The 27,458-nt window shown below is 40.0% G+C and overlaps 1 protein-coding gene across 10 annotated transcripts in view; it reads right to left on the bottom strand.

The window, feature by feature from the left end:
• WDSUB1 (WD repeat, sterile alpha motif and U-box domain containing 1) overlaps positions 1-27,319 on the bottom strand; it is a 95,340-nt gene extending 68,021 nt beyond the window's left edge. The window contains exons 1-7 of one of the 10 annotated variants that reach the window (XM_066279532.1): positions 27,195-27,293; positions 26,207-26,254; positions 25,809-25,884; positions 24,301-24,722; positions 21,698-21,882; positions 14,632-14,724; positions 8,055-8,148 (exon numbers count right to left, since the gene is read on the bottom strand). In XM_066279532.1, coding sequence (XP_066135629.1) covers positions 8,055-8,148; positions 14,632-14,724; positions 21,698-21,882; positions 24,301-24,698 — 770 coding nt within the window. In that variant the 5' untranslated portion in view covers positions 24,699-24,722; positions 25,809-25,884; positions 26,207-26,254; positions 27,195-27,293. The other 9 variants (XM_066279527.1, XM_066279531.1, XM_066279523.1 and 6 more) reach the window with 9 other exon arrangements.
• Positions 27,320-27,458: the final 139 nt, after the last annotated feature.

The following is a 27,458-nucleotide window of genomic DNA, read 5'->3' as shown; positions in this document are numbered from 1 at the left end:
GAGAAGTAGGGTGCAACAAAAGACGAATTCTAAGGGGCTGAAAGAAAGTTCCTAGAGGAGAAATGTGGAGAAATGAGGAAAAATGTGGAGAAAAGTGGAGAAATATGGAAAAAGATGAAAGGGCCTGACCTGTGGTGGTGCAGTGGATAAAGCGTCAACCTGGAAGTGCTGAGGTCGCCAGTTCGAAACCCTGGGCTTGCCTGGTCAAGGCACATATGGGAGTTGATGCTTCCAGCTCCTCCCCCCTTCTCTCTCTCTGTTTCTCTCTCTCCCTCTCTCTCTCCTCTCTAAAAATGAATAAATAAAATTAAAAAAAAAAGATGAAAGGGCAAAAGTCCTTCATATTTTGCTCCATGAATGGTGATGCCATCCCAGCTCTCAGAGTAAAGGGAAGTATGACACAGATATGAGAATCTATATATTTTTTGCTAATTCAAGATATTGAAGAGATTTTCAAAAACCTAAAACAATGCCACTCTTCTCTATATCTTTATTATATGCGGCTTAAGTGTCTGTCTGTTGCCGACAGCTTATTGGTTGCTTACGTAACTGTACTAGCCAATGGGTTGAAGTTGCCACGGCTGAACGCAAATTGAGCGGGTCAGGGGGAAGGTGAACATTTGTTTGCATTGGCAATCATCTGCTTTTGAAACAATTTAAGGCTGAATGCAAACTGAACGTGTCAGGGGGAAGGTGAACATTTGTTTGCATTGGCAATCATCTGTTTTACATAAAAACTACGTCTTAACGTAATTTCTTTTAAGAATGCCTCCTAGAAAATACAGCACTGAAGAGGAGAGAAAAGGAGCTAAAGCTGCACAAAAACGGCTTTCTCGACAAAAAGAAACCACTGAGCAGAGAAAGACAAGGCTTGCTTCAGTTGCAGAGCAAATGCGTCTTTCTCGGCAAAATGAGACTGATAAGCATAGAGAAACAAGGCTTGCCTCAGATGCAAGACAAAAAAGCCTGTCTCGACAAAATGAGTCCCTTGAAGGCAGGAGAGAAATGCAAAAGAACGACAGAGTAATGCTGACCGAAACGCAAAAAGGAATAAAACATATTTAAATCACCTTTATTTATTGAGCTAGCGGTGGCTCTTAAGAAATGTACTGCCAGTGGTTTCCTTCATTGCACTCTACTTTAAGCAATTAAGCAAGTAGAAGGGGGAAACCCCATGGGGCACTAAGCAAAGGGGCGTCCTCGCCGCCTGCCCTGGGTAATTCAGTTTGAATTAGCAGACACCTTTGCACAAACCATTTTAATTACAATTTATAATATCTAGAACAGCGGTCATTTCGTATGACCGCCAGGCTTTCTAGTTCTGTTTTATATTTCCTAAGAAGATATGTTATAATCTATTATTAATGTTTTAAAATTAATTTAAAATATTTTAGAATTTTTTCAGTTTTATCTCTCATAAGTAGTGACATGTAAAACCCAAGCTTGTTGGGGTCCTTAATAACTTTTAAGAGTATCAAAGAATCCTAAGAATTAAAAATATAAGAATGACTAACCTGTTATAATTCATTTTCTTCACTTTCAGCACTCATCTCCTAAAGCTAGGTACTAAATATTATAATTACTTTAAAAGTTTCAATAGTTACCCTAAATCTATATATTATATAAAATTATATCCCCTGACCTGTGGTGGTACAGTAGGTAAAGCATCAACCTGGAATGATGAGATCCCCTCTTCAAAACCGTAGGGTTGCCTGGTCAAGGCACATATGGGAGTTCATGCTTCCTGCTCCTCCTCCCCCTTCTCTCTTTCTCTCTCTCTCTCTCCTCTTTCTCTCAAATGAATGAAAATTTTAAAAACCTATTTTTCCAGTTTCAAATCCCCTTACTCCTCTTTGTATTTTTCATACCTTGTAACTACTCAATTTCCAGCCTCTTGGGATGTGGGATGTCCTTTTTGTCCCCCAATACTTTTATCCTACTCACTTTTTTATTTTCTTTCTCATATCTATCCAATCCATCTTGCCAATGGCTTTAACTCATAAATGGAATCTGTTATTGACCAATTAACTCATTTACCCACTCAAGTATAGCTTAAACACATCTCTTAATTTTCCTAAGAAAGTAAATATTTATAGTTCATCAACTTAACATTACCGATTCATTCACTTGCTCTATATTTATCCAAATAAACTTAAAATATTCAGAAAAATGTCTGAATATAACCTAGAGCAACATCATACAACAAAAAGCATTAAGTAACATAAACCTTCAAGTATCCAGAATGACTGGAAGGGTACATTCCATTAACATGTCAGTTAAGATTTACATATATACAAAATGAAAAGGAATTATAAAGGTATAAAATGAACTTAACACAAAACTATATTATCATTTAACACTTCTCCCATGGTTCAGAGAGTAAGAACATGTCAGGATCTTGTTATTAGGTTATCATCACGAACATCAACCATCAAAAGAGAATTAAGCCCTGGCCGGTTGGCTCAGCGGTAGAGCGTCGGCCTGGCGTGCGGGGGACCCGGGTTCGATTCCCGGCCAGGGCACATAGGAGAAGCGCCCATTTGCTTCTCCACCTCCACCCCCTCCTTCCTCTCTGTCTCTCTCTTCCCCTCCCACAGCCAAGGCTCCATTGGAGCAAAGATGGCCCAGGCACTGGGGCACTTGGCCTCTGCCCCAGGCGCTAGAGTGGCTCTGGTCGCGACAGAGCGGCACCCCGGAGGGGCAGAGTGTCGCCCCCTGGTGGGCAGAGCGTCGCCCCTGGTGGGCGTGCCGGGTGGATCCCGGTTGGGCGCATGCGGGAGTCTGTCTGACTGTCTCTCTCCGTTTCCAGCTTCAGAAAAAAAAAAAAGAGAGAGAATTAAAACATCTTCAGTGTGGTACATATATACTATGGAATACTACTCAGCCATAAGAAAAGATGAAATACGGCCACTGTGACAACATGAATGAACACTGAGAATATCTTGCTAAGTAAAATAGTTAGAAAGAGCTAAGAACCATATAATTTCACTCATACGTGGAATACAAAACTGAAACCCAGACCAGACAACAGTAGGGTGGTGACCAGAGGAGAATGGGGGTAATAAAGGGTAAGGGGGCCAAATACATGATAATGGGAGATGATCTGACTTCAGGTGGTAGACACACAATGCTATATACAGATGTATCATAGAAATGAATGCTTAAAACCTATATAATCTTATTAGCCATTGTCATACCCATAAATTTAATTTTAAAAAATAAAAATGAAGTAATAAAAGAAGAATTGCAGATTGCCCATTGCTGGGTTTCCTTGGCTGGAGTTGTGTGAGAGAATAAAAGCTTATCCAGGTTGCATAAATAAATATATAAATAGTTAGATAAACAAATAAAACATCTTTAAGGGCACTAACATTGCCTTATACACCATTTTGTATGCCCTATTGCACCTGGCAGAGAGCTAGCTGGGCACAATAAGATGGTCATAAATACTTGCTGAATTTCACACAATCATTTTGTCAATCTGTCTACTGAAGAGCAGAATGCACAATATGTCCCCCAAGGCAGAAGGAAGTCCAACTTTGTTTAAAAACTTTCCAATGATTTCAATTCTAGGGCAAAGGAGAATTACTATAAATGTTTTTTGATAATAAATAAACTATTTTCATCTTTTGAGATGAGTCATCTAAAATAATAACATTAACTAATTGTTTGGCTGATTATTTGGCAAGGGCTGGAGTATATGAGGTAAAGAACTATCAGGCTTTGTCCAGAACATTTTAAGTGGAAGTTAAGAGCCTGAATATCTTGGCTGGAATGAAAGCCAAATGAAGCCATGAACATGGGTCTAAATGGTATAGCCCAGTGGTCCCCAACATATTTTGGGCCACAGACCGGTTTAATTTCAGAAAATATTTTCACGGACCGGCCTTTGGTGGGACAGATAAATGTATCATGTGACTGAGACAAGCATCAAGAGTGAGTCTTAGATGGATGTAACAGAGGGAATCTGATCATTTTTTAAAAATAAAACATCATTCAGACTTAAGTATAAATGAAACGGAAATAATGTAAGTTATTTATTCTTTCTCTGCAGACTGGTACCAAATGGCCCACAGACCGGTACCGGTATGCCACCCGGGGTTGGGGACCACTGCTATAGCCTATGAGATCAGACAGGAAAATTTCAAAAAATCCAATAGCAGGAAAAAGAAAATATATAGAGACTATAAAGTAATTAAACCATGCTATTGTATCCCAAAGCATTTGCTTTACAGAAATATCTTTGGAAAATAAAAATCAAGCCTAACCGGTGGTAGCGCAGTGGATAGTGTTCACCTGGGGCACTGGGGACCCAGGTTCAAAATCCTGAGGTTGCTGGCTTGAGCACAGGCTCACCAGCTTGAGTGCGGGGTCGCCAGCTTGAATGTGGGACCATCGACATGATCTCATGGTCACTGGCTTGAAACCCAAGGTCACTGGCTCAGCTGGTGCCCCTTGGTCAAGGCATGTATGAGAAGCAACCAATGAACAACTAAAGTATCTCAACTATGAGTTGATGCTTCTCATCTCTCTTTCCTGTCTGTCTGTCTGTTTCTCTCTCTCTCTCTAAAGAAAAAGGAAACAAGATTAAAATTTTCAACAGAAAGACATGGAAACAACCAAAAAGCCCTTCAACAGATGAATGGATAAAAAAGCTTTGGTAAATATATACTATGGAATACTACTCAGCCATAAGAAATGATGACATCGGATCGTTTACAACAACATGGATGGACCTTGATAACATTATATACTGAGTGAAATAAGTAAATCAGAAAAAACTAAGAACTATATGATTCCATACATAGGTGGGACATAAAAATGAGACTCAGGGACATGGATAAGAGTGTGGTGGTTATGGGAGGGGGGGAGGGAGGAGGGGGAAGGGGGAGGAGGAGGGGAAGGGCACAAAGGAAACCAGATAAAAGGTGACAGAAGACAATTTGACTTTAGGTGATGGGTATACAACATAATCGAATGTCAAAATAACCTGGAGATGTTTTCTCTGAATCTATGTACCCCAAGTAATCAATGTCACCCCATTAAAATTAATAATAAAGAGAAAAAAATTTTCAACAGAAAACGGAAATCAAAAGTGATATAATAGACTTGCAAAAAATAGCCAAATAGAAATTCTAGAACCAAAATATAAAATAGCCAAAATTAAACACTTGTGAACTGACCAGTTTATAATAGCATATAAGATACAGTAAAGAGAGAATCAGTAAAAGGAAGCCATTCAGAATAAAGCACAAGAAATATAAGAATGAAAATTACAGAAGAGAAAGTAAGAGACAAAGTTTACAGTAAGAAAGGATAATTTGCATTAAACTGAAGTCCCAGAATTAAAGGAGAAAAAGGCAATATTTAAAGAGATGATGAATAAGAATTTCCCCTAAACTGATGAAATAATCAGTCTACATATTTAAGAAGTTCAGTAAACTCCAAACAAACTAAATAAAAAGCTCAAATCTAGATACATCTAGTAAAAGTAGAAATCCACAGAGAAAATTTTGTGAGCCAGTAGCAGGAAAAAATGAATTACAACTAAAGGAGTAAAAGAATAAAACTGACTTCTTGTATATCAATACACAAAAATAATGTTCTAACTTGTATTTATTTTAAAAGCAAGGTTAGTTTAACATTTGAAAAACTGATACAATTTACCACACTAATATAATAAAAGAGAAAAATATAATCATTTCAAAAGATGCAGGAAAATAATTTTTTTAAACAAAAAAGGACAGAAAAGGAGAGAAAGACAGGAAAGGAGAGAGAGAGGAGAGAAATGAGAAGCATCAACTCGTAGTTGCTTCACTTTAGTTGTTCATTCACTGCTTATCATCATTTGATAAAATATAACACCTATTCATAAGAGAATTCTTACAAACCAGAACGAATAGAAGAACTAATAAAGCTCATGTCCCAAAAGCCTACAGTGATCATACTTAATAATGAAAGCTTTCTTGCCCTGGCCGGTTGGCTCAGCGGTAGAGCGTCGGCCTGGCATGCAGGGGACCCGGGTTCGGTTCCCGGCCAGGGCACATAGGAGAGGCGCCTATTTGCTTCTCCACCTCCCCCTCCTTCCTCTCTGTCTCTCTCTTCCCCTCCTGCAGCCAGGGCTCCATTGGAGCGGGGGTGGCCCGGGCACTGGGGATGGCTCCTTGGCCTCTGCCCCAGGCGCTAGAGTGGCTCTGGTCGCGGCAGGGCGATGCCCCAGAGGGGCAGAGCATCGCCCCCTGGTGGGCAGAGCGACGCCCCTGGTGGGCGTGCCGGGTGGATCCCGGTCGGGCGCATGCGGGAGTCTGTCTGACTCCCCCGTTTCCAGCTTCAGAAAAAAAAAAATAATAATAATGAAAGCTTTCTTTTTGCAATGAGGACTCAGACACCAATCAATGGCTTTATCATTATTTCTATTATATTGGTAGTGTTAGCCAGTTCAGCAAGGTACAGTAGATATGTAAGGTATAAGAATTAGAAGAGACAAAAACCATCATTATTAACATCTGATTTTAAAAAATCTAAAATTAGGGGATAAACCCATTGTCTTTCCATATATTTTTCTCTGTATTAGACACATCTTTTATAATAGCAACAAAAAAAATTATGTAGCTAGAAATAAATCTAATTAAAGAGGAGGAAAATGTCTACATAGAAGACAATTATTAAAAGAGATAAAGACAAATAAATGGAGAAACATTCCATTTTCATCTACTAGAAGACTCAATGTCATAAAAATATTAATTCTCCCCCCTATTTATCACACTCAATATAATCCTAGTCAAAATCCAAATGGGTGTGTGCAGAAGGGGGAATTGAAGGCAATTTGACAAACTAATTCTAAAATTTATATGAAGTATCAGAAGCCAGGAATAACCAAAATATGAAGCCTTAGAAAGACAGAACAGTATTAGAGCAAGAATAGACAAACAGAAAAACAGAATAGAATAGCAGGTTGAGACCATACATATGTGGTCAATGATTTCTGACAAGGTAAGCATTATCAAAGTGGGTTTTTCAATATCCAGTGCTGGACAACTGGACACTCATACTGAAAGAAATCAAACAGGATTCCTATCACACATTATAAGCAGAAATCAAATTTGAGGAAGGGACAACAAAGAATGTTTTAGAAGACAATACAGGAAACTATCTTCAAATACTTTCAGAACATAAAGAAACTAATAAAATTATAAACTGTAAAAAGGCAAATGTACAGGGTAGAAAAAGATATTTGCAACACATATAATCAATAAGTGGCTCATATATAGAAATAAATACAGAAAAATATATATTTAACAACAAATCAATAACAAAAAGATAATCAGTAAGAAAAATGGGCCCTTTTTTCTTTGAACTCAAACAGGCATTTTATAAAGGACAAAAATACATATACCCAATAAAATTCTGAAAAGGTTCTAACCTCATTGTTTCAGGGAAATGCAAATTAAAGCCATAGTAAGGTAACACTTCACACCAATCAGAATAGCCAAAATTAAAAAGACCTGCACTACCAAGTATAGGCTAGCATATGAAATAACAGTGCTATCAGAATATTCAAACACTTGGAAAACCATTGGTATTACCCACAAAAGTTGCAAATTCTATGACCCTTCAATTCCATTCCTAAGTATATATCCTACAGAAACACATGAACATGTACATCAGGAGATACAGATATATTCATAGAATTATTGGAATGCTCTCGAACTGGATATAATCTATATGCTCATCAACATTAATATGAATAAATAGTATATACATGCAACGGAATGTTACACAGCAATGAAACTCAGTAAACCACAGATATATGCAGAAGTACGAATGAATGTCACAAACATAATGTTGAGTAAAGGATGCCCCAGACAGAAAATAATTCATATTGTTTTAAATCAGTTTAAAACCAGCAATATCCCATTTTTTGACCTGAGTCATGGTCACAGAATTGTATCACAGTAATTTATCAGCTATTTTCTTACATTTTATGTACTTTTCTGTATGTCTGTTCTCTTTCATATCAAAATGGTTTAAGGAAATTAAACTAAATAGCTTACCCCGAGACTAGCATCTGCCCATTATGAGAAAAAGTACAAGCCAGTACAGGAGCATGGTGCCCACTCAGTGCACTTTCATATTTTAATTCAAGACCTGCAAACAATAAAGTGAGAAAAATTAGCAAGCTGACCTTGCTTAGAATTCATCCTTCAGTCAAAGCTATTACACTTATTTATTCAATTAATCTTTGAGTACCTAAAGTACACAAATGAAAAAATCCTCATGCAACTCAGGTATTGCAATGTAGTGTGATTAAGTGATTTCAAAGTTCAGTTATGAGTAAAGAAAATAACGTGCATATCAAAAGCTAGACAGGGAAGTGCTATAATTACGAATTTTTATTTATTTTTTTGACAGAGACAGAGTCAGAGAGAGAAACCGGGACAAACAGACAGGAAGGGAGAGAGATGAGAAGCATCAATTCTTCATTGTGGCATCTTATTGATAGTTGTTCACTGATTGCTTTCTCATATGTGCCTTGACGGGGGATGGGGGGATCTGGGAGGCTACAGCAGAGCAAGTGACCCCTTACTCAAGCCAGCGACCCTGGGCTCAAGCCAGCTACCACAAGGTCATGTTTATGATCCCATGCTCAAGCCAGTGACCCTGTGATCAAGCCGGATGAGCCCGCACTCAAAAAGGTGATCTCGGAGTTTCGAACCTAGGTCGTCTGTGTCCCAGTCTGATGCTCTATCCACTGCACCACTGCCTGGTCAGACTATAATTACCAAATTTAAAAAATATATAAAATTTTAGCCTGACCTGTGGTGGCGCAGTGGATAAAGAGTCGACCTGGAAATGCTGAGGTCGCCAGTTCGAAACCCTGGGCTTGCCTGGTCAAGGCACATATGGGAGTTGATGCTTCCAGCTCCTCCCCCCCTTCTCTCTCTGTCTCTCCCTCTCCTCTATAAAATGAATAAATAAATTAAAAATATATATATATATAAAATTTTAAACTATATTACAATCTTGGTATTGAATTTTAAAATGTTATTTTAGTTAATATACATATACCAATTGCCCAAATGCCTAAAAAGAATGTAATACCTATACTTTTTTAAATATTTTCTCATCTCATAAAAATTTATATAGCTTATAACTCCAATTATCTTATAACACTCCTACCAAGTATGGTAACACTAAAATCCTTTTTATGCTTTCTGTAAGCACTTGAAAAAAAAATCACAACTATTTTAAAGGTAAACCAAAGGAATTCAATATATTTTAGTGTCAACCTATAAAAATTATGATTAAGAAGAAACTGGCCTGGGGGACAAAAAACTAAGTAAAATTTACATTTTCCCAGACCTAATAAGGACTTTTATAAGTGTTAATGATCTTAATATGACAAGCATTAAACAAAAAGGTCATTACAGCAAGTGTCAACAAGCAGAAAAAAATATATATATATTTATTTATTTATTAAATATGTATTTTATTTTTATTCAAAATAGAAAAGCATATATTTTTATCTGAACAGATGTGGGCATTAAAATCACTGTGTGGCCTGACTGGTGGTGGCACAATGGATAGAGTGCTGACCTGGGACACTGAGGTCCCCAGTTTAAAACCCCAAGGATGCCTACTTGAGTGTGGGGTCACTGTCTTAAAGTCCAAGGTCATTGGCTTGAGCAAAGAGTCGCTGGCTTGGCTTGAGCCCCCCACCCCAAATCAAGGCACATACTAGAAGCAATCAATAGGCAACTAAAGTGAAGCAACTACGAGTTGATGCTTCCGCTCTCTTCTCTCTCTCTCCCCTCATTTCTCTCTAAAAATAAAAAAAATTTTAAAAAGCACTATATGAAAATACAGATCAGTAAGTAGGAATAATCAATCAAAGCAAAAACATTAAGTTGCCAATGAAATGAAGATCTAAAAACTTGTATATGAACATAAGGTTATGTTCTCAAATATAAGATCCATCCATATATCTATCTACTCCTCCCTACATATGAGCAATTAAAATTAGGTACAAATGATAATAAATGCTTTATAAAAGGGTTTTAACAGCATGTTTATAAGCTGTTACATAAGTTTTTTGTTGGGTTTTCTTTTTTTGAGAGACAGAAAGGGAGAAAGAAGGTGAGAAGCATCAACTCCTAGTTACTTTCACTTTAGTTGTGCACTTATTGCTTCCAAGGGAGGAGAGCGAGTGAGAAGCACCAACTTATAGTTGCTTTCACTTAAGATGCACGTTGATTGCTTTTTGTATGTGCTTTGACCAGGGCTGAACCAGTGACCTTTGGGCTCAAGCTGACGATCTGGGATTCTATGGATGATCCCCATCTAAAGCCAGTGACCCCGTACTGATGAGCCCAAGCTCAGAGGCAGTGACCTTGGAGCTTTGAACCTGCGAACTCAGCATTCTGGGTCAATGCTTTATTCACTGTGCCACCACTGGTTAGGCCTGTTATATACGTTTTTTAAAAGTCAGCAATGGGCCCTGGCCGGTTGGCTCAGCGGTAGAGCGTCGGCCTAGCGTGCGGAGGACCCGGGTTCGATTCCCGGCCAGGGCACACAGGAGAAGCGCCCATTTGCTTCTCCACCCCTCCGCCGCGCTTTCCTCTCTGTCTCTCTCTTCCCCTCCCGCAGCCAAGGCTCCATTGGAGCAAAGATGGCCCGGGCGCTGGGGATGGCTCTGTGGCCTCTGCCCCAGGCGCTGGAGTGGCTCTGGTCGCAACATGGCGACGCCCAGGATGGGCAGATTATCGCCCCCTGGTGGGCAGAGCGTCGCCCTGGTGGGCGTGCCGGGTGGATCCCGGTCGGGCGCATGCGGGAGTCTGTCTGACTGTCTCTCCCCGTTTCCAGCTTCAGAAAAAATGAAAAAAAAAAAAAAAAAAAAAGTCAGCAATGTATGAAAAGCTTTACTTTTGGACAATTTTACTAAAAATATATTATGTTTTTGTTTTTTTTTTTCTTTTTTTTTTTTTCGTTTTTTTTTCTGAAGCTGGAAACAGGGAGAGACAGTCAGACAGACTCCCGCATGCGCCCGACCGGGATCCACCCGGCACGCCCACCATGGGGCGACGCTCTGCCCACCAGGGGGCGATGCTCTGCCCATCCTGGGCGTCGCCATGTTGCGACCAGAGCCACTCTAGCGCCTGAGGCAGAGGCCACAGAGGCATCCCCAGCGCCCGGGCCATGTTTGCTCCAATGGAGCCTTGGCTGCGGGAGGGGAAGAGAGAGACAGAGAGGAAAGCGCGGCGGAGGGGTGGAGAAGCAAATGGGCGCTTCTCCTGTGTGCCCTGGCCGGGAATCGAACCCGGGTCCTCCGCACGCTAGGCCGACGCTCTACCGCTGAGCCAACTGGCCAGGGCCTAAAAATATATTATGTTTTTAAAATAAATAAAATAAAAATAAAAATATATTGTGTTTTGAACATCTATGTACAATACATGACTGTATTCATGGTTTCTTTTAAGAATTTTACTTTGATAGGAGTAGAAGGCAATGGTAGGGTAGACCAGAGAAGTTAAGGAATTCTTATACTCATCAGCAATTTAATACATTAGAAGTGTAACCTAATATGCAATGAATTGACTAAATTTCCACAAAAAGAAATGCATCTATTTCCTGATAATAGGCCCCTTCTCTATAGACTATGATAAAGACAGAGACTCTCCTTGACCAAACTGCCAGGCCCTTCTGAACCCTCTTCTCCATTAGTCCTATAAGACTTGAACATAGCTTCTAAGAGGTCAAGGCTGCATCCCAGGATGACTCTAGCCCCTTAAGGTGTCTGCCTGAGAAAACTCAAGGCTGTCAACAAAAAAATTCTATTATTTGTTTCAGCTAGTACTTGAGGATAGGGCTCTTGACTTCCAGGTTCTGCAGGAAGATAGGAGCCTAACTTCCGTAAGCCCCAATTAGCAAACCCAGATGACTTTCACATGGACCAAACCCCGATCTTCCTGCTTTCTGTATTTTTTTCACTTCCTTGATTCTATAAAGAATCATCTTATTCCCTCATTGTTCCTTTAAAATGCCCAGTCACCTCTGTATAAGCTGAAGTTGAGCAGAACTCTTTTCCCTATTGCAATAGAATATTACTGGTTAAACTCTGTCCTTACCACTTTAACTAGTGTCCCACTTTGTTAATCTTTGACAATAGTTAAGTCTGTGATATAACTGAAGCTTATTTGATAATAAAATAAGAATATTATTAGGCATCTGAAGCAAGATAGCCAATTGACTATATATTTAAGGTTCCCATTAAAATAACAAAAGAATTAATAAAGATATAAACTCATATTAATGAAAAGAACAGAAAGGAGGCTTCAACAAACCAGAAACTGAAACCAATTTTAGGAAAGAAGAAAGCAAATTAACTGATGCTTTTGAAAGGTTAGAGGAGTAACAAACAGCTAGAATGCCAAGAGAAGACTAATCTGCTCTAGGAAACCCCGTAGGACTTGGTACTGTTAACACCTGGGGAAAGGAAAGTCAAAATGACACAAATATAGACCTAGAAATGAAAAAAGTAACTAAAACTCTCTTTCTGTTTTTGTATTTTTCTGAAGTGAGAAGCAGGGAGGCAGAGAGAGAGACTCCTGCATGCGCCCGACTGGGATCCACTGAGCATGCCCACCAGGCGGTGATGCTCTGCCCATCTGGGCCACTGCTCCTTTGCAACTAGAGCCATTCTGTGCCTGAGGCAGATACCACAGAGCCTTCCTCAGCTCCTGGGCAAACTTTGCTCCAGTGGAGCTTTAGCTGCGGGAGGGGAAGAGAGAGATAGAGAGAAAGGAGAGGGGGAAGGATGGAGAAGCAGATGAGCGCTTCTCCTGTGTTCCCTGGCCAGGAATCAAATCCAGGACATCCACATGCTGGGCCAATACTCTACCACTGAGACAACGGGCCAGGGCCGTAACTAAAAGTTTTTTATGAAACACTCAATGTCTTCCTCCAATCCCTCCCTGACTCTACCATGTTATGTTGCTCAAAAGCCTGATGCTTCTTTCCAAACATTTTTTATTTATTTTTTAGCGAGAGCAAGAATGTGCGTGTGAGAGAGAGAGGGATGGATGGATAGACAGACAGGAAGGGAGAGAGATAAGAAGCATCAACTTGAGTTGCAGCACCTTAGTTGTTCATTAATTGCTTTCTCATATGTGGCTTGATGGGTGGAAGGCTGGGTGGAGGAGCTCCAGATGAGCCAGTGACCCCTTGCTCAAGCCAGCGACCATGGGGTCATGTGTATGATCCCACACTCAAGCTGGTGACCTTGCGGCTCAAGCTGGTGAACTCACTCTCAAGCCAGATGAGCCTGTGCTCAAGCTGGCATTCTCTGGGTTTTGAACCTGGGTCTTCAGAGTCCCAGGCCGATGCTCTATCTACCGTGCCATTGTCAGACCAGACAAACATTTCTAAGGAAATACTGCCAGGGGAGTTCCAGGGCAGTTCCAGAAGACAGAGCACCCAAATTCTCTAAATCCCCAACCACCTCCCCCAGGAAGGGCCAACAACCCACATCCTTATACTAAAGGGAAGCCAGCTACAACCAACCATCATGTGCAGAGAGCTTCTAAAAATCTTACCACTGTCTACTTCTTCAATGTAAATGAATGCTAAGGATCACCAGACATTTGATTTAGGTAAGGACATGACAGAGAAAAATCAGGGTAAACAAAACAAACATTAACAAACAGAAAAACAGCCCAAGAGCAAACAAAGATAATCTGGAAACAGAAGGAACTTAAAAACAAAACAAAAGCCTCTAATTTGGTATCTTGAGAGTTCTGAGAGGATCTTGTATTCATAAACTCAGAGGAGGACACCGTGAAAAGAAACAGAAGATGAGCTTTTAGAAATTGACAATGGGATGAATGAGATGAAAAAATTCAAAAGAAGGTTAAAAGATAAAGCTGAAATTTTTTTCCATAAAACAGAAAGAAGATAAAAAGATAAATGTGAGAGGAATAAAGAGTACCTTAGGTAAGAAAAATTAAAATAGAAATTTTATCAAGATCACAAATAATTTTAGAAAACTACTAGTTAAATACATACCTAAGGTATGGCTAAAAGAAACAACCCAAATTTTGATCTGGCAATCTTGACCACATGATGCCAATCGAAAATCATGTCAGACGATCCAGCACAATTAATGCAAGTTACACAAAGAGACCAAGTAGAGAAGAAATTCTTAAGAAACAACATAAAGGAAAATTGTATTCCAAAATTGAATGACTTCAGTTTCTTGACTAAAGAGTCATCTGAAGGAGTAAGTACAATGCATGAGGAAAACACTCACATGCTGACAAAAAACAATTAATAACAATGAATAAATTTACAATATGGTAGAACAAACAATATTTATAGATGCTGTGAAACCACCAAAGGAATGAAAACAAATAAAATGCAAAGTGCAGTTACCTCTGCATGTGGTGGTGCTGAGGTCACAATCAGCAGTGAGCAAAAAATTTTTAAATCATGTGTATGTATTAACCTGATTAAAAGTTCTTAAAATATTTTAATAACTTTTAGATATCCAGAGAACCTTAGGTAAGAAAATTAATTAAAATAGAAATTTTATCAAGATCACAAATAATTTTAGAAAACTCCTAGTTGAATACATACCTAAGGTATGGCTAAAAGAAACAACCCAAATTTTGATCTGGCAATCTTGACCACATGATGCCAATCGAAAAAACTGGAAGCCTTGTTCTCCACCTAAAATTTTAAATTTGTCAAAAATAAATACACAAGAATAAAACATATAAACTAAAAAATATTCCATTTCTTACAGTAAGATGTTAATGCTATTCATTTAAACCATATTTACAAACAATATAAATTACTACTACCTTGCTTCTTTTAAACTAGGTACATAAAGGATTATAACTTTCTCCCCCAAAGTCGTTAAAACAAAATATCTTATTAGTTAGCTTCCACTAATACTATAACAGAAGGCTGCAAGGGCCAATAGTTAGTCACTAAGCCTAGGGCATCCTCCAACCCAATTTTAGAGTCTGTGAGGTTAGCACTGATAGAGAAATTAGGAAAAAATGTCAGTTATGATACAAATGTTAAATGCTTAATTATTCCCAACTTAACAATTTTTTAAAGGATCTATCCATTTCCTAAAAGCTTAGTCAAGCCTGACCAGGCGGTGGCACAACGGATAGAGCATCAGACTGGGATGCGGAGGACCCAGGCTCGAGACCCCAAGGTCGCCAGCTTGAGTGCAGGCTCATCTGGTTTGAGCAAAGCTCACCAGCTAGGACCCATGGTCTCTGGCTCGAGCAAGGGATTACTCGGTCTGCTGAAGGCCCGCACATATGAGAAAGCAATCAATGAACAACTAGGTGTTGCAACGAAAAACTGATGATTGATGCTTCTCATCTCTCTCCGTTCCTGTCTGTCTGACCCCATCTATCCCTCTCTCTGACTCTCTCTCTGTCCTGTTAATAAAAATAAAAATAAAAAAAAGCTTAGTCGATAATTCATATGAAATAATAATGAGATATTTTCCCACATTTGATTTAATAAAGACAAATGCTGGAATTATATATAAATCCAAAATAATATCAAGTCAGTTCATTTGATTTGGTGGAAAATATTACACAAATAATGGAATATAATCAATTAGATTTGGTTCCCCAAAATCCCCCTACTAGTTTTTACGCTTATTTGAGTAATTTCAGGTGTTATTATCATATATCCACGAGATAAGTTCCTAAATACTGATAGATGATGTAAATATTGATATCATCAAGTCAATTTTATATGAGCTCACTTAATACCACAGATGCAGTTTCATCAAAAAATTTTAGCACTTGTGCAGTAAGACACAATTAGGAAACCTAACATCTGTCTTAAGATTACAGCCTGGTTTTGTAACAATTCAGTATTTAAATAAAATATTTTATATACCTGCGTATACAAACTTTTCTGCTATGCACTCTGTCTTGTTGAAAGAACATATACTTTATTAACATAACAATGAATTAACTTCCTTCTTATTGAAAGTTTTTATAAGTCTCGGGGACTTCCACATTTCAATAGCATTTTGGTCTTTAATAGTACTGTATAGGTTTAGCCAAAAGGCATTCTTTCTGAGCAAGAGCATGATGAATATAAACAATTCCTGATAATAATTTTCTTTTAAAAAAAGCATTTTACTCAGTAAATGGCAATAGCAAAATATTTAAGTACTAGACTCAGTTAGGAAAACTAATATTTTTCATTGACTAAATAGATCTTTTGAAGTTAATTCTGAAGTTTAAATAGTGAGAATTCACCTAGGACAATGGAAAACTATGGAACTTAAAATGTGCCTATGCTCAATATCAAAATACAATATTTAAAATTATATTTTTCTTAAGAAAAATATTTAAATTGCAATAAGAAAATTATAAAGTTTTCTTTATCATTTAAAAACTGGAGAGAACTGATCATTTATCCTCAGGCACATATGAGATTCTTTTACCTTATTTCAGCAGAATATCACAAAGACAGAAGAACCAATATGCTATAAGTATTTACTGATACTAAGAAATATCACTTAAACAGCAACAAATTTAAATGGCCTACTTTGCCTTTTAAGAAAATATAGTAATTCCCACAATACCTATAATAATCCACTTTAAAGAATAAATCTACCTGTTTCAGGAAATTTACACAAGGGTAACATCTATTTTAACAGAAATTGAGCTAAAGAAACCAAAGAGACAGATTAGAATTATATTTCTCAATATATATTGAGAAATATACTTTGTAATACACCCTAAAGGCAGGCAAAGGATGTGGGTTTCACACTTATTTTAGAATCTCACCTAGAATTCTATGCCTGGTTTAATGAAACTTTCCAGGCCCCACCTGCTGCCAATCCCCAATATTAACATAATGATGGTATTTTAATTGAAAATCTATTTCTGATAACTTAGAATCAAAAAGGAAACTTAAATCTCCCTACATTTATATAACTCAGAGTCACTGAGTGCATGTAAGATTTGGAGGAGGTCACATAGAAATGAAAGAAATGTTCTTATCTCTTGCAAGATGGTCTTAGAATAAAACTGCACAAAACTGCCCTGGCCGGTTGGCTCAGTGGTAGAGCATCGGCCTGGCATGCAGGAGTCCCAGGTTCAATTCCTGGCCAGGGCACACAGGAGAGGCACCCATCTGCTTCTCCACCCCTGTCCCTCTCCTTCCTCTCTGTCTCTCTCTTCCCCTCCCGCAGCCAAGGCTCCATTGGAGCAAAGTTGGCCCCGGGCACTGGGGATGGCTCTATGGCCTCTGCCTCAGGTGCTAGAATGGCTCTGGTTGCAACAGAGCAACGCCCCAGATGGGCAGAGCATCGCCCCCTGGTGGGCATGCCGGGTGGACCCCAGTTGGGCACATGTGGGAGTCTGTCTGACTGCTTCGCCATTTCCAACTTCAGAAAAATACAAAAACAAACAAACAAAAGAACGGCACAAAACCATATACAGTTGTCCCTCGCCATATTGTGGTTCACTTTTCATGGCCTCACTGTATTGCGGATTTTTAAATTGTATATATCAAATTTTGTATCACGAATTTTTTGCTATATCACGGGATTTTGTGGTATATAGGTGTTGGTCAAATAAGTTTGTAAATATGATATATATGTTTGCTTGCTTATAGTTTGCATTGGGTGTGGGGGGTAGGCTATAAGCAAGCAGGGTCGTTATAGCCTAAGGCTTAGTTTTAAGACTAAGCTTTTCCCCACATCCTTGACCACTGCATGATGTGGGGTAGTGCGCTCTCATGAGGAATCCCATTATACCTCAGATAAGTGACTTTGTATCAGAGACTTCCTTATTTGTATATTGGATTAAAGATTTTGATTTCTACACTATAAAATGGGGCAGAGTAGCCCATGCTAGAGGAGAGCAGAGAAAGGCCACATAGAGGAGAGAAGCAGCCAAGATGGCAGAGTGCTGAAGGAGAAGCCAGTTTGTGCAGAGAGAAGGAGATGGGGAACAGAGGTGAATAAGACTGGTGAGGTAGAAACCTTTGATTCTCGGAAACTTGGATAAGTCAGTGGCTTTGGGAGCCCTGAATGGAAAGGGAAGTGTTTTCCCACTGTGTGTATTACTCTCCCACAGAGTGCAAGCTAGGATTAAAGCTAATGGCCCACCAGTTCTTGGCTCCATTGTTTCATTACTGTCTGTCCTAATCAAATGCAAACCTGCACGGGCCAGGCGGCTGTGATGGTGGCAGTGGCTACTGGCTTTACAATAGGTATTCTTTTTTTTTTTTTTTTCCATTTTTTCTGAAGCTGGAAACAGGGAGAGACAGTCAGACAGACTCCCGCATGCGCCCGACCGGGATCCACCCGGCATGCCCACCATGGGGCGATGCTCTGCCCACCAGGGGGCGATGCTCTGCCCATCCTGGGCGTCGCCATGTTGCGACCAGAGCCACTCTAGCACCTGGGGCAGAGGCCACAGAGCCATCCCCAGCGCCCGGGCCATGTTTGCTCCAATGGAGCCTTGGCTGCGGGAGGGGAAGAGAGAGACAGAGAGGAAAGCGCGGCGGAGGGGTGGAGAAGCAAATGGGTGCTTCTCCTGTGTGCCCTGGCTGGGAATCGAACCCGGGTCCTCCGCACGCTAGGCCGACGCTCTACCGCTGAGCCAACCGGCCAGGGTACAATAGGTATTCTTATACATTTAATATTTTATTATTTTTGCGGTAAAATAAGTGTGGTAATATAAGCAAAATAAGTGTGGTAAAGGTTAATAACAGTGTGGGAAAGGTTTATAAGAGTGTGAGGAGGGTTTATAAAGCCTTAAAATATATATAAAAATAATAAATATAAGGCTGCTACTTCGCAGATTTTCACCTATCATGGGGGTTCTGGAACCTAACCCCATGATAGACGAGGGACCACTGTATTAACAGAATAAATCATCATAATTAAACTAAGGTCGAGAGTTTAATACAGGGATGGGTTCATAAAAAGGACATCTATTTATTTGCTACATGATGTCAAAATGCTAAAAACCAAAAATATTCAGCTAATCACTAAAAGGAATCTTATTCATCGATGTACATTTTAAGGCCTACTATGTACTAGGCCCTGTGCTGATGGAGCTTTCAGTCTCAGAAAAACACCATGAGACATCATCTACAGATACACATATAATTTTTTTTTTTTTTTTTTTGTTTAGATAGAGGAGCTAGAGGGGGGAGAGAGGGGGGGGAAGAAAGGGAGGACAAGCAGGAAGCATCAACACGTAGTAGTTGCTTCCCGTATGTGCCTTGACCGGGCAAGCCCAGAGTTTCGAACCAGCAACCTAAGCATTCCAGGTCAATGCTTTATCTACTGTGCCACCACAGGTCAGGCTAATTTAAAATTTTCATACTTCTCTAAGTACTGTAAAAGAAAAATAAAGTATGTAAATGAAAGGCTATCAAAACGCTTTAGGTTGAGTCTAGGAGGTAAGAACAAGGGAGGCTCATCTAAAGTGACTTTTTTTTCACTGAAATCTAAAAGATGATTAAGAGTGAACCAGGTGAAGTTTCCACATGTAAAACCCTTGGGGAAAATGTTAGAAACATTCAAGGAATGAAAGAAGGCCAGTGTGGCAAGAGAATGCATGAGACCAAGTGTGATTTAAGATGAGACAGAGAAACACAACATGTAAGGTACTTACAGGGTATGTGTTTTGGATTTGCTATTTTATCTTACTATTGTGATAAGGTGCCAAGGAACTGTAAAACTTAGTATTGGCAACGCCATTTTACAGAGGAAAAGTCAGGCTCCTTGCCCCCTCCTTTCTGTGAAGAATGGAGGGAGAAGAATGCGGGAGCTTCCTGGCTTACAAGGACAATTGGATCATCTAGTCATAATTTAACTATAGTTCTCTGGAAGGACTGAGGCCACTACTTGCTAGACAACAAAGAAGATAAAAGTTATCTGAAAACTTCCTCTTCCCCTTCAATAAGATCCTTTAGGAGACAATGTTTACATATCCTACACCAGTGGTAGTCAACCTGGTCTCTACTGTTCACTAGTGGGCGTACCAGCTTTCATGGTGGGCGGTAGCGGAGCAATAAAAGTATAAATAAAAAGATAGATTTAACTATAGTAAGTTGTTTTATAAAGATTTATTCTGCCCAACTTAGCGAAAATCTGACATAAAGTACTTGGTAAGTAATTATTATTATATGCTTTAACTTGCTGTAACTCTGCTTTATAAATTTTATAAAGTAAAGTTACTTCCCTACTTTATAAACCACCATGACCGTGGAACTGGTGGGTGGTTAGAAAATTTTACTAACAGAGATACAAAAGTGGGCGGTAGGTATAAAAAGGTTGACTACCCCTGTCCTACACTGATTCCGGCTCTTCCTCCCCTCTTGGGGTCCGGAGAGTGACATATACCTCTAGACAAAAGGATCATGAGGCCACTGTCCTTGCCTGAAAAACCTGCATTCTGGAATATTTTATATGCTTTCTAATAATCATCCTTTTTGAAATCCTTTATATGTATAAAACTTGTAAACTAAAGCTAGCCTCAATACTTTTAGCAAAGATCATTTTCTATTTCCTTATCCTAAGCTAAACCGTCTCCCTGTTGTGGCAACCACCCTAGAAGATTTGGGAATGTCTTTGGTATGTAAAACGACATTTATTGCTATTGTGTTACCTTGTAAGATTTAATATGTAGGAATGTTTTTTCCTTTTAATAGATCCTATAGTTAAACGTTGTAAGCTTGTTAGTAATTGACTATTGTGTCATGTTCCCCCTCCTTTCCCCCCAACCTGTATATGTGATCAAATCTATATAACTAGCCTCAGAGCTATATTCGAGGCCGCACGATTTGGGTTAGCTATACCCTGTGTAAGTCATATATATGTAGCCAGCTTATTAATAAATCTCCTCCTAAAATTTCTTCTGTATCCTGCCTTGGTGTCTCTACGTCAGATCTTTTTTGGGCCACGGACCGGTTTAATGTCAGAAAATATTTTCATGGACCGGCCTTTAGGGTGGGACGGATAAATGTATCATGTGACTGAGACAAGCATCAAGAGTGAGTCTTAGATGGATGTAACAGAGGGAATCTGGTCATTTTAAAAAAATAAAATATTGTTCAGACTTAAATATAAATAAAATGGAAATAATGTAAGTTATTTATTCTTTCTCTGCGGACTGGTACCAAATGGCCCACGGACCGGTACCAGTCCACGGCCCAGGGGTTGGGGACCACTGTTCTATGTAACCCGCAGAATTAAGGTAATGTACTTTACAACACTATAATATTACTTTAACAAGCAACAATGGGCTTGCAAAAGGGGAGTGCTAAAGCCATCCGGCTCCTGTCTGGACCTGAGCTGTCCAAAAAGGTAGTGACTGGCCACATGTGGCTATAGAACACTGAAAATGCGGCCAGTCCAAACTGAGATATGACATTATTATGGATTTAATCACACTGGATTTCAAAGACCTAGAACCAAAAAACACGCATATCCTATAGAACCCTGATTTGCACATGTAATATTTCTTTGTAATTTCAATGTGGTTACAAAACATAAAGGAGAAGGATTACTCCTTACAAGAAATAAATTAAAAGCACTCCTTATTTGATTGAATGAAAATGAATAAAAGAACCAAAAGTCATATACAAATTACAAATAGGATTCACGAATGCTTAAAAGAATGAAGTAACTAACCAGAAACTGGCTGTGAAGAAAAATCACAGCAGGTAATTCCAAGATCATGTGCTTTTTCACTATGCAGACACCTCATTTTATCATCCCACACTGTTAAGTCTCCACACGAGGAGCCGGTGACAAAGAGGCTTCCGTTGGGAGAAAATGCACAGGCCACCAAGGAGCCATCCTTAACACTACCACATCTGGAACAGAAGCAAAAAAGGAGGTTTTCATTTCGGAGCATCTTTTACTTTATAGCACAATTTCTAACAGCAGCTTGATAACTGGCTATCACAGAACTAAAAAAAAAAAAAAAAAGGTTATAGATGCCTATAGAAATATCATTTTTATGCTGTAAACTAAAACCTGCTTTCTAAAAATAAGAGGATCTAAACATTATCTTAATATGTTCAAGCCCAAACTACAGGGATCCAAATCAAAGTTCACATATCTCATTTTCCCACATAGCAAATCAGTATGAGCACATTAAAATTTCCAAAACTTAACAAAAGCAATGACAACCAACAATATCAACTATAGTCACATATTTTTTAAAAGATTGAAACTGTTTTTATTAAATAACATGCTATTCGAGTCAAAGGTACTTTCAATTTTTGTATTAAAATCACCCAGAAGCCACAGTAAGAACTTTCACCTCATCTTCAAATACAAATTCTTTATGAAAAGAAAGTATGAGCAAGTTAAGATGATCTTGGGAATATAAAGAAGCACTGTGCTACTGTGCTAACGCTATCATTTCCTCAACTAGGAAAATAAACTGGTAAAAAACAACAATTAATGCAATGTCCCATCCAGTGCTTAAATCTATTGCAGTGCATCATTTTATATCATTCATCATATACACTATGGAGCTAATGTTACAGAGGCAGAATTTACCTGATAAGTGAAAAGGATTTCTTATTGGACAGCTGTATTTTTAAATTTTTTTTAGAGAGAGAAAGAGATAGGGGGGGGGGGGAGCGAGAGAGAGACAGACAGGAAGGGAGAGAGATGAGAAGTATCAATTCTTTGTTGCAGTACCTTAGTTGTTCATTGATTGCTTTCTCATATGTGCCTTAACCAGGGGACTCCAGGCGAGCCAGTGACCCCTTGCTCAAGCCAGCGACCTTGGGCTTCAAGCCAGTGACCTTGCGCTTCAAGCCATGAGGTCATGCCTCTGATTCCACGCTCAAGCCAGAGATCCCACACTCAAGCAGGCGACCTTGGGGTTTCGAACCTGGGTCCTCAGCATCCCAGGCTGATGCTCTATCCACTGTGCTACTGCCTGGTCAGTCTGACAGCTGTTATTTCATTCATAGAATATAACTTAAAGATATTTCATTCTTTAAATATCTTTAAAAAGATATTTCATTTCTTTTTAAACAGCTAATTAACACCACTTGGACCACCTCACCGTCTTCAACCCAAAGGCCTAAATCTAAATGAGCAACAGTTGTTCACCAGCTGGCACTTGTGCTCTATATGCTGCTGAGGGGTAGGGAGAGGGGAAGGTGTATTAGACTATTTTCATTGGTAACATTTAAATGTTTATGGATTTCAATGTACTTACTGTCACTGAACTGTACACTTAAAAATGGTAAATTTTCTGTTATAAACATTTCACCACGATATAAATACATAAAAGTACATATTTTTAACGTTGATAAGCTGTAACAGAAATTACTCATGTAAATTAATTGATGTATTTTTATCCAAAAGAGTTTTTCAAGAGTTGGTTGTTGTTGTTTTTAAAGAGATGGTAATACAATACCACTCTAATTACAAGGTTCTTTCCTCTGGGTTAGTCACTCACCCAACAAGTATTCTCGGGTGTCTTAAGTGAGACTTTCCTACCATTACATTATTATTAAGAACACTTGAGCCAATGAGCTACAAAACTAAAACCTAAAATTACTAATCCTTCCAAAACATTGTTTTCTTTGCCTAACTCTCACAGTAAAAATCCACAGAAGTCTAATAAGATTAACCCTTATTTTACAAAACAAAGATTAAAAATTTAAAACTCTCCGAGTCAAGCCTGACCTGTTGTGGTGCAGTGGATAGGGCGTTGACCTGGAGCTTTGAGGTCATTGGTGAAGGGACATATGAGTAGCAACTATATAAGTTAATGCTTCCCACTCCTCCCCCTTCCTTTCTCTCTCTCCTCTTTCTAAAACTCAATAACTAAAATCTTAAAAGAAAAAACAAACAACTTTCAGAGCCAAGCCAATCTGCTACAAGAATCACACTACATATGTCCATTCTATGAATCTTCAGAAGACAAATGAAATACTTTTCCTTGTGATGTCTAAAAATTATCTGATTCTAGACCTGTGGTGGCGCAGTGGATAAAGCGTCAACCTAGAAATGCTGAGGTCGCCGGTTCGAAACCCTGGGCTTGCCTGGTCAAGGCACAGATGGGAGTTGATGCTTCCAGCTCCTCCCCCCTTCTCTCTCTGTCTCTGTCTCTCTCTCTCTCTCCCCCTCTCTCTGTCCTCTCTAAAAATGAATAAATAAAATAAAATTTAAAAATTATCTGATTCTTAAAGTCAATCAAAACTTTTTTTTTTTGGTAGACCTATCAAAAGGATTGAAAACAGAAAGGGTTTAAATATTCATACCTATGCGACTTGTATGACTGCGCATTCCACAAAACAACAGTTCCATCAGCTGCCCCTGACACCAAACAAGTGGAGTCCGGGGAAAAGCGGCACACCCTCACAGGGCTCCCACTAGGCTGCTCCATCACTGCAACTGTCTGTCCATTCTGAGTGTTCCAAAGGACAGTGGTACCGTCTGTGGAACATGAAGCCAAAATATGTCCTGAAGGGGAGAAAGAGCAACAGTGGACAGCATAGGTGTGAAACTTCAATGGAGAGTGTGGCAATTCAATAAAGTCACTTAGGGTGTAGAGGCGAATTGTCTTGTCCAAGGAGCAGGTAGCCAAGAGGGAAGAGGAGAAGGCACAGCAGTTGACATCATCACCATGATCGGCTAATGTGTGAATTAGTTTCACCATGTTCTTTCTTTGAAGTAAAATATCCTGCAATTTTTAAACAGGTAAAGGTTACTTCATTCTAAAAAGCAAATAAATACAACTTAAATCCATATACAAGGGCCGGAATCAATTTAAAATTTTGTTGAATGAAAGCTCCTACAATCATATTTTCAAAGGACAGCCTATTATACCAGGATAAGGGTAATTTGGCTAGGAAAAATAACATTTATAAGACTAATCTTTGATGAGGATCACAGTCACCATTGCCATACCAACTAAATTCCATAACTCCTAAAAAAGAACCTGGTCAAACAACTATTGATACAAACTGATTTGACATTGAACATTTAAAAACCTCAGGTAATCCTTTCACTTTTGGAGACTTTTTCTTAACGCGCTAGTCTCCTCACTGCCTCATTCCAGATCTGCTCTTCTCACCTCACAAAGATTTTTACTATTTTAACAAACTGTCTCAGCGGCTTCTTCTGCAAGATGGAGCCAGGTCTACTGCTCTGCTTTGAGGATGCAGAACTATAAGGTTCACAAAAGGTTTCATTCAAAATTTAAGTGGCAGTGCAGTAAACTATCACGTCATGATTTGTCATCTTGTGTGATAAAGAATGAAATGATATAAAAGATTTGAGGTGAAGGACCAAATTAATAAATCAGAAAAGCAAGAGAGGAAACTGACAAATTTAGAGTAAAATAAAAACTCCTCACCAGGAATTACAAAACCTTATATGAACCCTCACATTATGCCTCCCTCACTTCTTTCCAGCCTCCCTAGTCAAACAGATTCCAGGTCTTTGATCTTAATTTTTTTTTTTTTTGTATTTTTCTTAAGCTGGAAACGGGGAGAGACAGTCAGACAAACTCCCGCATGCGCCCTACAGGGATCCACCCGGCACACCCACCAGGGGGCGATGCTCTGCCCCTCCGGGGCGTCGCTCTGCCGCGACCAGAGCCACTCTAGCGCCTGGGGCAGAGGCCAAGGAGCCATCCCCAGCGCCCGGGCCATCTTTGCTCCAATGGAGCCTTGGCTGCGGGAGGGGAAGAGAGACAGAGAGGAAGGGGGGGGGGGTGGAGAAGCAAATGGGCGCTTCTCCTATGTGCCCTGGCCGGGAACCGAACCTGGGTTCCCCGCACGCCAGGTCGACTGAAAGCTCTGAAGGAGTAGAGATCTTGTCCATCTGGTCCATTTCTGTATCTATAACATGTAAACCAGTGTCAGGCACCTTCTGTGCTTAAATAAATATTCCTTGAATATTTATTCTTTTCCAAATCCAACAGGGTTAAGGCATTTAAATATTATGTGAACATAATGCAAAATGAGAAAATTTTTTTAAAAAGTACTTAACTGATACAAAAAATAATCTGACAGTGGAAAAATGTTGTAGAATGAGGTAATTAATAATCAGCTGTGAAAAGATAGCGATATAACCTTGGATTGTAAAATTCATAATCTCTTGTTCTAATCTGATTTGCAGAAATCTCTACAAAAACATGGAGTATGCCTATTTTCATCTTACCCCAAAAGTTCAGCGTCTTTTTTTTTAAAACAGAAAGTCCAATAAAGCCTAAAACACAAAGAAACAAAAAAACACATGCATAAAATCTGGGTTGATCATCGTCTGTATTTATATCGCAAGTAAGATCAGGGGCTTTCTGGAGAACTCCCAAATCCTAACTGCCGGCTGCACAGAGGTAATTCAGAGGCCAACTAAATGGTGGGCTTTCCCACGTGCACTGGCCGGACTCCTGAGGGGCCCCGCAAAACCCCACCTTTTCTAATGACACCAAGTTTGGTTTCACATGTGCAATTTTAACATTAATAATACATAATATATTTTATTCATTTAAAAATATAGTTAACATGTATTTTTATTTTCCCTCTTTTTTTTTAAGGGGCCCAATATTTTCTTATGCGCCAGGAGCCTCAATCGACCTTAATCGGCTCTGGGTAATTTTTCAAACTTGGGCTTCCACACCCTTGTGTCAGCCCACGCCACGCACAAACCCGGTCAGCCTACGAATTTACTCTGAAAAGCGTTCAAGCCTCCGGGCGTGCGCGTGCGCGAAGGCCGCAGCTGTCACGCCCCACGCTCAGTCCCCGGCACAGTCCACTCGCCGTGTCCCACACGCTTCCCTATCTCATCCAAGCGAACGCGAAGAGTGCCCTGAATCCCCCCCAAACAAAGCCTACGCCGTACTCCGCGCGCACGCAGGGACCCAGCTGGTTCCGAACTCAGGGAGCCGCCCGCGGCAGGGCACTCGCTTCCAGGGCGCGGACCGGCGCTCGCGGGGGCCGCGGCGGCTTCTACGCCACTGCGGTCGGCGCCGCCTCGCCGCCGTCCAGCTCCGGATCCAGAGAGAGTTCAGACACCCGGGAGTGGAGGCTCCGCCAGCTGACCCGCGGCGCCGTTAGACCGGCCCTCGGCCGCGGCTCCTTTCTCCACGAAGGCCCACGCCGCGAGGGGCCCGCCCTCAGGGGCTCTGCTGGCGGCGCGGGCCACGTACCCGCAGGTGGCTGGGGCGGGGCAGCGCAGGTGAGGCGGGCGGGGGGCCGCGCCAACCTTAAAGCAGAGGAAGCAGCTCTCGCGCCCGGGCTCTACCGCATCTCAGCGCATGCGTGCTCTTCCGCTCTCCGGTAGGGCGGGCTCTCAAGTCTGGCCCTAGGAACAGCGTGAGTCCAGAGTGGGCAGAAGCCTTTAGGAGAATTTCTTTCCCAGTTGAGGAAGCTGAGGTCCCAAGGTCTAGCGAGTGCCTGAAATGTGGTTTTAA

Source organism: Saccopteryx bilineata, chromosome 5 (assembly GCF_036850765.1).
Source record: "Saccopteryx bilineata isolate mSacBil1 chromosome 5, mSacBil1_pri_phased_curated, whole genome shotgun sequence".
Lineage (NCBI taxonomy): Eukaryota > Metazoa > Chordata > Mammalia > Chiroptera > Emballonuridae > Saccopteryx > Saccopteryx bilineata.
Note: the sequence above shows the minus strand (reverse complement) of the source record. Positions and strands in the feature narration are given on the sequence as shown.